The sequence below is a fragment of the Salminus brasiliensis genome, chromosome 1, assembly GCF_030463535.1.
Source record: "Salminus brasiliensis chromosome 1, fSalBra1.hap2, whole genome shotgun sequence".
Classification (NCBI taxonomy): domain Eukaryota; kingdom Metazoa; phylum Chordata; class Actinopteri; order Characiformes; family Bryconidae; genus Salminus; species Salminus brasiliensis.
In genome coordinates this window covers 68,541,265-68,554,522 of record NC_132878.1, presented here as the reverse complement: position 1 = coordinate 68,554,522, position 13,258 = coordinate 68,541,265, and the positions used below count along the sequence as shown (strand labels likewise).

At 41.0% G+C, this 13,258-nt stretch overlaps 1 protein-coding gene across 4 annotated transcripts in view; it reads left to right on the top strand.

Annotated features, from left to right (window-relative positions):
* Window positions 1-13,147, top strand: part of cep170bb (centrosomal protein 170Bb) — a 28,541-nt gene extending 15,394 nt beyond the window's left edge. For 3 of the 4 annotated variants that reach the window (XM_072687992.1, XM_072687972.1, XM_072687982.1), the window contains exons 10-19: window positions 95-274; window positions 381-504; window positions 806-2,491; window positions 3,621-3,852; window positions 4,144-4,303; window positions 6,207-6,338; window positions 7,020-7,108; window positions 8,420-8,513; window positions 8,725-8,776; window positions 9,369-13,147. In XM_072687992.1, the coding sequence (XP_072544093.1) occupies window positions 95-274; window positions 381-504; window positions 806-2,491; window positions 3,621-3,852; window positions 4,144-4,303; window positions 6,207-6,338; window positions 7,020-7,108; window positions 8,420-8,513; window positions 8,725-8,776; window positions 9,369-9,544 (2,925 nt within the window). In that variant the 3' untranslated portion in view covers window positions 9,545-13,147. The remainder of the gene's footprint in view (window positions 1-94; window positions 275-380; window positions 505-805; window positions 2,492-3,620; window positions 3,853-4,143; window positions 4,304-6,206; window positions 6,339-7,019; window positions 7,109-8,419; window positions 8,514-8,724; window positions 8,777-9,368) is intronic. The other variant, XM_072687999.1, reaches the window with a different exon arrangement.
* The last annotated feature ends 111 nt before the right edge of the window (window positions 13,148-13,258 follow it).

Sequence of the window (13,258 nt, the reverse complement as noted above, 5' to 3'; positions counted from 1 at the left end):
TATATATATATATATATATATATATATGCATAATAATAATAATAATAATTGATATATGAATAAATGAAATTGACACACATTATGCATTTTACAGGTTTTTGGGGTGCTGGATGCCCCAGAATACAGTGGTCAGTCCCTTGGGGTTTACAGACCTGTGATCAATGAGCAAGCACTCTTTAGTCATGCACCGAGTGTTCCTGTTGACCTTATGCCAATCTCATCAGCACAAGATCTTGGTCCTGGCCTCAGTGGTGATCCAGCTGACCTGATGCAGGTATTTCAGTCTCAATAGATATGAGAACACCTCACTCATTGCTTAAGATGTTGTTCTGAGATTAGTATTACTTTGTAATAAAATGAGACAAAATGATCATTTTTAGGGAAATGCTGACCAGGGGGGACCTAAATGGGTGTCTCGATGGGCGAGCCTTGCAGACACTTATAGTGAATCTGGTACACAGACACCTTTAGGCACTTCACCACAAGGAGGACTTGTAAACAGAGGTGACTTTTACAAATTACATTTGCAGTGTGAAAATGAAATAGGCAAAGCAAGGACATGAGCATTTATATGTTATTAATTCTGGACTCTCTTTATGCCAGTAGTTCCAGAAACTTTTCAAATCATATTGTGTGGAACTTTATTAGAGGGCGTTCAGATTCTCTCGGCATGCTTTTTTTTGGTGCCATACATCACTATTCACTCATCCAATATGGTGGAATAAATAACATAAAACACTGCACAAGCAAATCTATACTTTACCATCTTTGCAACACATCTAAATCAAGCTATTTTGGTTTGCAGATGGCAGAGTGGTAATGATGAGCCAAAGTTTGGATCAGTCAGAATCAGAGTGCAGTCAGAGCTCCAGGACCAGAAGACTCCTTCCCCAGGTCCCTCTCGCTGGAGATAAGCAGGACAGCACCACACCAAGCATCCTAATACGGCACGAACCAAACCTGGATCATGAGCCCCCAGAAAGAGGCTCCAGAGTATCACAGCAGCAGGACCCCACCCAGAGGTTGCGGGTTCAGGAAGATGTGGATCACGATAGCTTGAGTGACACAAGTCGCTCAGATGACAGCTCCATCCTTGATAGGAGCGCAAGGAGTCAGGGGCGACATGGAACTGCTGCCAACTCACCTCTTGAAAATATACCCCATTCCAGGAGTCAGGAGACCCCTGCAGCGACGCCTAAATCCACTTCGTTCTACATTGGTTCTGAGGACGGCTCTTGCAAGTCGGACACATCCCGGAGTCCTGTTCTGTCCCAAACAGAGAGAGATCCTTCCCCCAAGATGCCTCCAACCACTGTCTTGATACGACACCTGAGTAGCCACGAGCCCAGGAGGCCAGTGAAACCCAACTCCTCAGCACCCAACCTCCAGACCCAAGACAGGGATGCAGTTCCCACCAAGGAGCTCCCGTCATCCTCTTTCGTTCGTCAAGAAAGCTTCACCAAAGATCGACCCAGTGACAACATCCAAGTCAAGAGGCTGCCACACATTTCCAGTCACCCTGCCTTAAGGGATTTGGGCACAGAAGGAAGTGACCGAGATTCCACTGTTTTACTCAAGGAAAAGAGGTCCCTGGTGTCTCCAGAGGAAAAGCAATCAACATCTACTCAGCGTTCCAAAAAGGGAAGTCCCCCTGGACAAGCAGACGAGTCCCTGTCTGGTGAATCAGATGTGGACACTGCCAGTACTGTGAGCTTGGTCAGCAGTAAAAATGCTCCTATCAGCGCACCCAAGAAACGGACAGCTGCAAGCACAGTCCGTAAGGACAAATCCTCCAGTGTGTCTGCTCAGGAGAAAAGTCGTCAGCCAACGGCACGTGAGCGACTTTCAGAGAAACGCCGTAACCATGCCACTGCAGATAATGCTGGAAAAGCCGAGTCAGCCCGTCGTCTTCAGTTACGGCGCAGTGCTGGTAACCGTGGTTCATTAGATCTGTCTGAGAATCAGCAGAGCCATGGCCAGCAGCAGTGGCCTGACACTGCATCGTCTGACCATGAATCAGCCTCACGGCCGGCCAGCCGCAAGAAACTGACTGCACCCCTGCCTAAGGAAGATTCCAGCAAGTCAAACAAGGGAAATCATCAGGTGTTGACTCGATCCAACAGTCTTTCAGCCCCCAGACCCACCCGGGCCTCTATGCTGCGCCGTGCTCGTCTGGGAGAGGCTTCTGACAATGAAGGCACAGAAACTGACCGTGGCTCTCAGAGTTCTGAGCAAACAAAGATCCCTGGTGACCCAAAGAAGCTCTCCAGGCTGGACATTCTGGCCATGCCCCGCAAACGCACAGGGTCCTTCACTGCTCCCAGTGATAACGAATCAGCTAGTGGCAAACCTGGGGTACCCAGCCGTCCTGCTGAAACCGGTAGCAGTGGACGAAGGTTATCTTCAGGAGAACCAAAACAGGCTACAGGGAAAGGCACGCATTCCTCTACCCGCACACGCACTACCCAGGCCAAGCACAGTACCACAACCAGTGAGTATTAGCCAAATATATTACCCACATGATAGCGCTAAGGGCTGGTGGGCAGTTATTTTTCATGGCATAAAAGAGCATTAATTTGCATACAAATCGTGTGACAACCTGTATGCACAAGACAAAACAAAATAGCACATGTTTTAAAGGGATAAAATATAGAGTAGTATAGCAGACATCATCAAAGTGTAACCTTATGGAATCTACAAGCTAAGTTTGCTCATCCAGCAGCAGGTTTCTATGCCTTCTCCATTCCAAGATTGCTGAGGACAGTAAAGAAATGTAAGGCTCATCTTTCAAAGCAATGGACAGAGCTTCTATACAAATAATTTGCCATACATTTTAACAGTAATCCAATCTGTATCTTGTCCTAGAAACAGGTGAATTGGACACTCCTAAAAAGGTCAAACATGGACAACCAGCACATTGGACTATTCTGGTTTCCATTCTGGAGGCTTAAAGCATCATTATTTAGAATTTCTACCTTAAAATAACAGTATCAAAGTCATTGTGATGCTCTATTGTCCAGTAATAAGCAGAATAGCATCTTTATCATTGTCACTCTGGACTTGGAAATGTTGCTAACTGCACTATATTACTCTGGTGTAGCAGACAGGACACCTCTCTTGAAAACTGCAAAACACTGCCTAACCCAAATCGCTTAGCTTGCCACCAAATGCTGTATAAAGTGTGTCTTTTAGAGGTGTCTCAAAGCTTGAATTACCTGTAGGTGGAGCCCAGGAGCAAGAAATACCATTTCTGGCATTGTGCTGCTTTAATAGTGTTATAATAGTGCTGGGCAGCTTTACGTTCACCTGGAAAAGTACAGATTCTCTAAACTGTGAATTCTATAAATCTGATGCTTTCTCAGTAATGTTAGCTACAGCTGTAAGAGTTAGTAAAGCTAGTGGTAAATTCCCCGTAAGAAGAAACAGCTTGAGCTCAAATAAACAAACATGCCGTACGCTAAAAGTGTTATTCAGATGTAATTGAGACGTTTGCCTTATATACATACAAACTGCATGTGTTCCAGACTGAGGGTGAGGCCTATGTATGACAACGACAATGATGTTGAACAGATTTTTTAACAGAACATGCTGTCACTCTTCTCTTGCACTTTTTCCTGGAGGTTCCCGACGCAGACAGAAAGGTTCCGATTATTCTTCTACCTCAGAGGAGGAGTTCGAAACCAGTTCCAACTCTAAACATAGACGCTCTCACACGTCAGCCTCCACACAGACCCAGACGCCACAGAAGACCATCCAGGCTCGGCTGAAGCCCGTCTCTCTGGAGATGGAGGAGGATGAGTCTCAGAACGAGCACTTTCAGAACTGGTCTACTCACAGTGCAGAGATCGCCAAGTTAATACTCACTCAGCATTTCTCTTCATATTCAGCTTCAGTAGTGCTGATACAGAACACTGTGATCCCCTGAATAATGCATTGTAATGCTTACCCTTGCAAGGCTTCTGCTTGTGTAGTATACAATACTGAATATATCTAGTGCATTACCTACAGAGGTCTGCACCTATCACACCAAATACACCACATACATTTATAATTATGTAAAAATGCTCAACAGCAGTCTCTTTATAAACTCTAGATAACACATTCAGACATTAATGTGTGCTTATTTTATGAATTTTTGTACAGGTTGAGTCAAGATCTAGCCAAAGATCTGGCCATTCTTGCGCGTGAAATACATGACGTTGCTGGAGACGGAGACTCTCAGACTTCTTCAGGCATGGGAACCACCACCTCTCCCAGCTCCATGCCCAACACTCCAGCCTCCACCATCTCTGCCAGAGAGGAGGTGGGTCTGAAAACATTACTGATTTACACTGACATTTCTGACACACCGACATATGCTGATGCTTCTCCTAATAGGTAAATTAGTGAATACACCATCCCCCAAACTGTAAAATCTTCCTTTAAGAACAGTATCATGACAGGACAATTCTGAGGTAGAAGATAAATCTAATTAAACAGAGGATACATTTTATTCATGAGTAGCCAATATCTGCTATTTCACCCCTTGTAAACCTTATAATTATTATTCAGCTCTAAACCTTAAGACCTGTTATTTAGTAATACTATGAAATATTTAATATCAACTATGAATTATTAATTGATTACTATTAAATATAAAGCTTAAGTGTAATTGGTAAATTTAGAGTTTACTTTTTTTTAGTTAAATAGGCACATTTCCACTGTAAGGGTTTTTTGATGAAGGGTTAAATATGGAGTATATGGGTTGGATATTGAGTGTAAGGGTTAGATTTGGAGTTGAAGTGGTTAGGTTTACATTAAAAGTTTATGTGTTCATTTTAAAGTGTAAGATTCAATGTGACGTTTATGTGGTTTACTTTAGCATGCAAAAGGTTACATTTGGGGTGTAAGGGGTTAGATTCAGATTGTATGTACAGGACCACTTATGGCTGCATGTTGAAGGACAGATATGATAGTAATACATGGGCACTGTGTTGTATCTCTTTTGTGCAGAGCTCATATTCATCATTACACGGGTTCTTTACCTCACAGGTGCCTAAGTACATCTTTCATTTTCACTCAGCAGCATTTTCCACACCTTGCCTCGAGTGTGTGTGTGTGTGTAATCAGTATTAGTTCCGTGAACTGATATTGATGATGGAATGAATTCTGTCATCAGTTTATGATGTTTATTTTGTGGAGGATTTTGGCTTATATTGACGACCTGTCTCACGCCTGCAGCTCCATCTTCCTGAATGCATGGTGCTCCTCCACCTGGCTGGGCTGTGTGTTCACACAAACTATGAAATGTGATGCGAAGTTTAAAATCAAGTGACTGAAACAGCTGCAAATTAACAGATCGCCCACTCTGTGGCTAGTACAGACACTGTATTCTGACCAGTAGTAACACAGTAGTTCAGGAATGTCACACACTGGCAGATTTCTATGGCATTAGGAGAAAACATTGTTGAAGCTGAAATGGATTTACTGATCTTTTCTATACGTTTATGAAAAGTTCGGCTCTCACAGATGGGTTTTGATGCGTCACACACTCAGCTGATTAAACCAGCTTGTTAAATAAAGCTTGTTCTGGCCTGTTTGGATTGAGCAGCTTGATGAACATCCCAACTAAAACTCGACCCTTTTGAGAAGGATTTTAGAGCATTAATACAATTTCAGTAATCAGTATTTCACACCAGCAGCTTTCAGCAGGTCAGTTTTAATTCATAGATAAACAGATACATAGATAGGAGAGATCGTTCTGACCAGTCACATAAACTGTAACTCAGATCAAGCATGCAGTTTATGTGAAGCAATGGGATTCCCTGTATATCCGGATGCTTTTACTTTTACTTTTTATTCTCATTTTGTTGTCGTTCATGACAACAGATGGTAACATTTCTCAAGTTTACAGTACTAGATCACCTCCCAATAAGTTATTTTTGCAGTATACTCATTTCGACCAAGGGTGCTAGACGGTGCTGTATCTGTGTTTTGCTGACCATTTTCTCTAATGTTTGTGAACATTCTGCCCTTTTATTTCCATTCACATTATTTTCAGCATGTTCATCTACACACCCTCACTAAGCAGCTACACTGAACCAAATCCCACCCCAATCTCAGTCCCAGAGATCAGTCCTAATTCACCTTAGTTTTAATTCTGACCGCTGATGGTTTGTTTGTTTGGTTGGTTTTGCCTGCTTTTAATATGACTGATTATCCTGCAGCTTGTGCACCACATACCCGAGGCCAGTCTGAACTACCAGAAAGTTCCCCCAGGATCAACCAGTCCAGTGGACCAGGACTCAAACATGAACGACCAGGATGGCTTCAAACGGCGTCCCTGGAACCGTGAAGAGGTCAAATTCTAATGCGCTCACTGACTCAGTTTGGTCATTTTTTTGTAGTTTGCATTTGTAATTTGTGGATACAGCACCATCTACCCTTGCCTGTCGTCAGAGAATCTGCTGTGCTTTTGATAATTTGGCCAAGAACCGCCTACTTTGGCAGGAAAGGGCCATCTGACTGACACACAAACTAACCAATCAGACTGTGGTGATTTTGTGTGGGGGCAGGAGATTCTCAAAATGAGACTACAGCAAAAACACACCCACAGGCAAAGAAGGTGTTATCGCCTGGTAAACACACTAGGATAGCTGACTTCTAAATGCTTAAAATGGCAGAATTATTGTCAAGATGTGTTGATTTTACACACTTCACACACTTCTTTTTATCCAGCAACTGTGAAATACTCATCTAATCAGATCAAAGTGCTGCAGGGAGATGCATAGACATAGAGGTAGACAATCCGAACAGAGCGGACAAAACCCTGAGAGCTGTGTTGACCTTAGTTCTTAGCCTGTACCTGTGTAAGTGAAGCTTCTGATGCTCAGATCATTGGTATAACACTCACATTCCTTTACATCACTGTGACACAGATCGAACTGCACACCAGAGATTCCCAGCAGCAAGTTTGTCCAAAAATATTCAAAATGCATCTAATCTATTTCTGTCTTGTCACCCCGTCCATCTTCCCGCAGGTCATTTTGGACAACTTGATGCTGAACCCAGTATCTCAGCTCTCCCAGGCTATCCGAGAAAACACAGAGCAGCTGGCCGAGAAAATGAAGTAAGACTTTACTGGACATTTAGAATCCCTACATTACAGCACCTCCAGCTACGTTGAGTTCAAAATGCTCTGTTTAGACCATTGTTCATTTTCGCTCCATAGCTACCAGTAACTAAGGGGTTCCTCAAGGTTCAGTGCTCGGGGCCAATACTGTTTATTATCTATATAGTTCCTGTCCAGTAAAAAACATGTATCTCCAAAATGGTGACTTTACAGGAGAAGGCAGAAACGTGAACTTTGAATGGAAGTATGAAATGTATAATAAGAGTTTCTTTCTATTGGTCTATTCATCTAGAATTATTTACACAGTGTACAGAGCAGCTAAAACCAACTAAGACCAACTAAAACTTAAACTAAAAATGGAGATGCATGTTTTTTATTGAATAGCAGCAATATTAACTATATTGCTATCTCCATTGCTGATTGTAGAGTGCACCTCCATGCTGATGATTGGATTCTGTAGATTCTGTTCAGCTGACACAATCACAGTACATGGAAAGTACATGCAGTGTTGTGTCAGTATTGTAAAATTTGCATTTTAGAACTAATTTTAAATAAAGAAAAAAATATTTGTTTTTTGTTTGAGCTTCTAGCATTAATTTGAATAACTTTAAATCACCGTCCTGAACAGATCTGGCCTTAAAAGAGGTAATAAATATAAGTACGTTGCTTAGTTAGATGATAAATGTACTTTTAGATACTACTATAAACACTACAAAAACAAACACAACTTTAATTTTATATAGCAAAACAAAATGTGCTTTCCGATTTACACAAGGAAAAAGATTGTAAGATTGCAAAATAATATCTATCCATCTATATGGATGATTTATACATGACTAACACCATAAATCTTTAGATCCTGTAATTTTTTTTGTTTAACTGATCTCTAACCAACTATAGTCAGCCTGTACCTGTTTTATCTGATCTTATTTAACTTTTATTTAAATTATTGGGCACTTTTTCGTTACTGTTACTTCACTTCTTTGTTCCCTTTTTTTTATTTTGTAAAAAATATTTATTGTTCTCTTTATTTTTTTAATGATTATTGATTTTAGTATTTATGCAAATGTAAATATTTTAGGTTTATTTAATAGTGATGTAGGTATTTTATTTAAATGATTTGTCCTTGTTTTATACTTAGATGTTATGTAGTATTTGTTATTTTTTGTATCTTTATTGTTTTTATTCCTGTTTTTTGAACATGCTTGGCTACATTGAAAAATGAGGGTCACCCAAAACGTACTTCCGAGCTTAAATAAAGGTTGGTTGGTTGATTGATATCTTGACTCCAGTCTTGTGTGTTTTCAGGGCATTGTTCCATAATAAGACAGAGGTGTGGGAGGAGATTGAAGCGAAGATCAATGCTGAAAATGAAGTTCCCATCCTTAAAACCTCCAACAAAGTAAGAGTCTGTAGCCACTCACCTCGCTCACTAAAATCAGGCTACAGTCACTCAACTTAAGACCTCTACACACTGAGAGTAATTTATTTATGAATGTATTTTTAAAAATTTGGAAAATACATTAATAACATGTACATATTATGTAAATATTGTTGTTTTTTTATATTTCAAGATGTCAGTTTAACTTTGCATAATGCTTTGTGTTCAACAGGAAATCTCCTCAATTCTGCAGGAGCTGAGGAGAGTCCAGAGGCAGCTAGAGGGTGAGTTATAATATGGTGTGATTAGATTTTACTATTTATATTTATTTTATTTCATTTTGAAAAAATATCTGGTAGCGTTGTAGCGATATGAAAGACCTTGCTGTTTTAACTAAAATAATCTCCTTCTGTTAGATTCTGTAAACACACTGATTCATCAGACCTCCCACACACACTCACCTGGAGCTGTGATTGATCAGGATGCTCACAGCACCCAGTAACACAAACTGAGATTGGTTAGAGGCTCATTTACAAAAATATGATTGTAATAATACTGTAAAGACTAAGAGTATGAAATAGGTAGTATAGATAAAAGTGTCAAAGTTGAGTATACTCACATTCTTAGAACTGGTTGGAGTGTGGTTTTACTATTATCCCACAATGCTGTGTGAAACAAATGGATTAGCATGTTAGTAGTTTGAGTTTCTGGATTTGGAGTACTAATTGCCAAACTCACACCATTAAGATTAGTATATAGTATAAACCGTATAGCCTTAGTGTTTATTGCTCAGCTGGGACGCACAGATTGTGCATTTGTACTTTGGTTGTTATCCAAAATGATTTTCTGTTTCTGTTTGTTTGTGAAATCCAACAGTGATCAACACGATTGTAGAACCGGGCGGAACCCTGAAGCTGCCCTCTGTAGCCGCGGCGCCAGCAGGAAAGAGCAAGTCCTCCTCCAGGGAGTTCTCCAGCTCCACTGCCGCTAGCGCTAATGCTAGTGCTAAAAAAGTTGTCCGCGGGGCGGAGACGGAGCGATACGGAATGTGAGTGCTCAGCCTCTGCACCTCCCTTGGAGACTGCCCCCTGCAGGGCCCACATACAACCATTGTGATTCTGTTCATACTGTATCATTACTGGTGGAAATACTGTTACGCTTTCTAGAGTTCTGCTGCTACGCTGCACACACTAATGTAAGATTAGGCAAAAAAAAAAAAGAAGCTGTATTAAATGTGTGTTAGGCTCCAATTCCACAGCGCCCCATGGAGGACCCGAACAGCAAACGCTGTCAGATCGTGAGAACTGTTTCCTGAACGCTTTATAAAATATATCTGAATGAGCTGAAAACGGCGCATCCATGACCTGCCTCGGAGACTCGCTTATTCTTCATCTCTGCTGTGATTGTCAGTAATCGTGATTGATGCTAAAGATGTTTATGATTGTTGTTGACAGTGAATGGTAAGGAGTTTGAAAATGATTATTATTATTATTATTATTATCAATTACGGCAGTGATTCTGAGAATATATCCGACCCCCATGCTGCTCAGGCTGATTTCTGTAAAAGCCCAGAGAACACACATGATATACAAACATTCCCTTAAGAATATGAATCTCTTATGCCTGCCACAGGGAAAGCTCGGAGGTGTGTGTAGGTGAGGTGCTGGACCAGTCTGAGGTAGAAGTGTGTGTGTGGTGCTGTGGTCTGGTGTGATTTAAAAAAAAAAAAAAAAAAGTATGACAGGTCACTGTTACGGTATGACTGCATGTGTAAGGGTCAGTGTTACAGTTAGGAGTGGGGACTAAATGATTCATTTCGTTTTAAAGATATTGCAGATGTTTAAAAAGCAGCACTGATACACACTGTACTGCTGGTGTAGATATGTGCTCTGCAAGTAGACGGGACAGTTTACTGACATTGGGAAACTTTACGAGATCAGAATAATGAACAGTGTGTTTATGATCGGGTTTTATACACACAGGAGAGCGACACACAGTCTAACATTTGGGTAAATCTCTTTCAAAGATGTAAAACTGTGTTGTCATTGAAAAACTCCTCCCATAAGTGGGGTTAATTGTAACAGTCACTTAACAGTGTGGTAAATTCTTACAAATACCATAAATGAAACCTGTGAGATGTTGATCTGCTTTGAAATGGTGCTCTGTTACAGACACTAAGAGGAGATTCTGAGTGAATTCTGTGACTTATACACACATACCTGGTGTCTGGGCTTCAGAAAGAAGGTGGATAAATTGGCAGATTTCAAAATTTGTTACATTTCACGCTGTGGTAGACTGTGTTCCACTTTCTAGAAAACCAGTAACTGTCCCATCCTTAGTTACAGTAGGACTGTGTGTGTGTGTGTGGGTATGAGTCACGGTTGCAATAGCACTGTTGTATGATTTTCAGATGTGGTTCTTTAAAGTGTGAGAGGTTTCTTGGATTGAGAGGTTGTGGGAACATCAGGACTGTAAGTCTCTCAGAGCAGAAGAGCTGATCAGTGAGGTCAGGTAAATAAGAGGAATCATGGCTCAAGGTTAACAAGCTTCTCAGAATCAGATCTAAGAATTCAGAGGTTGTAGTTACACCCCGAGATGTGAGAGCTTTTAGATAAACCCTGAGATGTGAGAGCTTTTAGATAAACCCCGAGATGCGAGAGCTTTTAGTTAAACCCCGAGATGCGAGAGCTTTTAGTTACACCCTGTGATGTGAGAGCGTTTAGTTACACCCTGTGATGTGAGAGCGTTTAGTTACACCCTGTGATGCGAGAGCTTTTAGCTACACCATGAGATCCGAGCCTTTATGTGCCCCCTGAACTTGCGAGAGCATTAAATTAGACTCACAGATTTGAGAGCTTTTATTTTCACTCTGAGATACAAGAGTTTGTATGTGCCCCCTGACAAGCAAGAGATTTTACATTACACTCTGAGGCAAGAGGCCTTAGTTATACCCGGAGATACAAGAGCTTTTATTTACATCTTGAGATGCAAGAGGTGTTATTTACACCCTGAATTCAAGATGTAAACACTTTCAGAAGTGAGACTCTGAAGTGAGAGATCGCTTAGTTATACCCTTAAGATTCAAGAGCTTTTATTTACCCCCTGAGATGCAAGAATTTTAGTAACACCCTAACCTAATCTTAGATCAGCACTCTGAGAGGCTTTAGAAACCTGTGCCCTGAACAGTGGAACCCTGAATAGTGGAACCAACTTTACTGGTACTATATAGTACCATGTCTTAAAGGGTTTTTATAAAATACAAGAGACCAGGCAAAAAAAAAAAACTATTTAAACAATCAAATGTTTCTTAGAGTTGTTAAGGTTCTCTATAGAACCACTGCCTTGATTAAAGAACCCCCCTTTCAAATTGTACAAGAATGTGTTCCCCCACTATTGACCAGAATTAATGTTATGATATTAATGTACTTTGTGGTTTAGTTTGAATGTCTTTGCTGACTGGTGAATGTTTTTTTTGTGTGTGCGTAAAATTAGCATAATCCGGTTCTAGCCGCAGGTCATTTCGCCGGATCTGTTCATAAACTCACGAGCTGTTTTGTTGCGTTCACTGAAGGAGCACACTCTGAATGTCCTGGGCTCTCCTGCAGTCAGCCGATCGTCTTCTAGCAAACGGAGAAAATGATGTATGTAAGAAATATGAATTCAGCTTAAAATCAGAAAAAGTGACTAAAATGAAAATATCTTTCTATAAAAATCCAGATGTTGCTGAAGTTCGGCAGAAACCGGCACAGTTACTGAACTCCAGCGACGTCACTGATGAGCTGTTTATGAGAAAGTGGTGGTTGGTTGCCTGGTTTGAGTGTTGTAGAGGCTGTGAAGGTGTGTTTGACTTGCAAGTAAGACCTCCTGAAGTTATTTTGTGAAGCTGCATGTGTAACTCAGCGGGTCGAGGCTTGAGCTTCTTCACCAAATGTGCTTTTATTTGTGTGAGCTGAGTGGACAGATGTTCCAGCAACATTTGTACTAAACGAATCCATTAATCTTAACGATCAAGAGCAGAAAATACAACTGAAGAAACACTTGTACATTTCTAAACATGAGTTATTTATTTATTTATTTATTTATTTAATTATTAGTTTGAGCTTCCCTTGGTTTTGTTTTTATGCACCAAATCCACGCTGCTTTACTGGTGTCATGTGGGTTTGTTTACTCTTTCTTTTTGTGAGGGGGCGTGTTTTCACTGTCCAACTGTGATGTGACTGGCTGTTGGTGTCCTCAGACTGGAGAGTGTCAGAGTGAAGCAAAACCATCTGAACTGGTAGAGAGAGAGAGAGAGAGAGAGAGAGAGAGAGAGAGAGAGAGAGAGAGAGAGAGAGAGCGAGCGAGAGAGAGCGAGAGAGAGCGAGAGCGAGCGTGTTCAGTGTGATGCTCGCCCAACCGTATATGTAAATTTCCGAACCGTCCAGAATCAGATCTGGGCTGCTGCTCCTCCTGAACTCTCAGTCTGAGGAATTGTGTTCATACTCTACATTGTTAATCTTATTTTTGTACATTTTTTTAAGTTATTGCAGCTTGTGTTTGCATTAAGCAGCACTGCACCACCAGACACAGATTGTTATTTTACTCACCGTTTAGACTGTACGTGATTTTTCATCACATTTATAATAAATCAGTTTCAGTCATGTGCTGAATATGAACCGCAGGCCTCCGTTCTTTATCAAACTCAACGGCTCGGATTCAAAGAGTGAAGCTTCTCCCTTCTACACTTTGTCAAACAATTCTCCACACAAGCCAACAATCTGTGCACT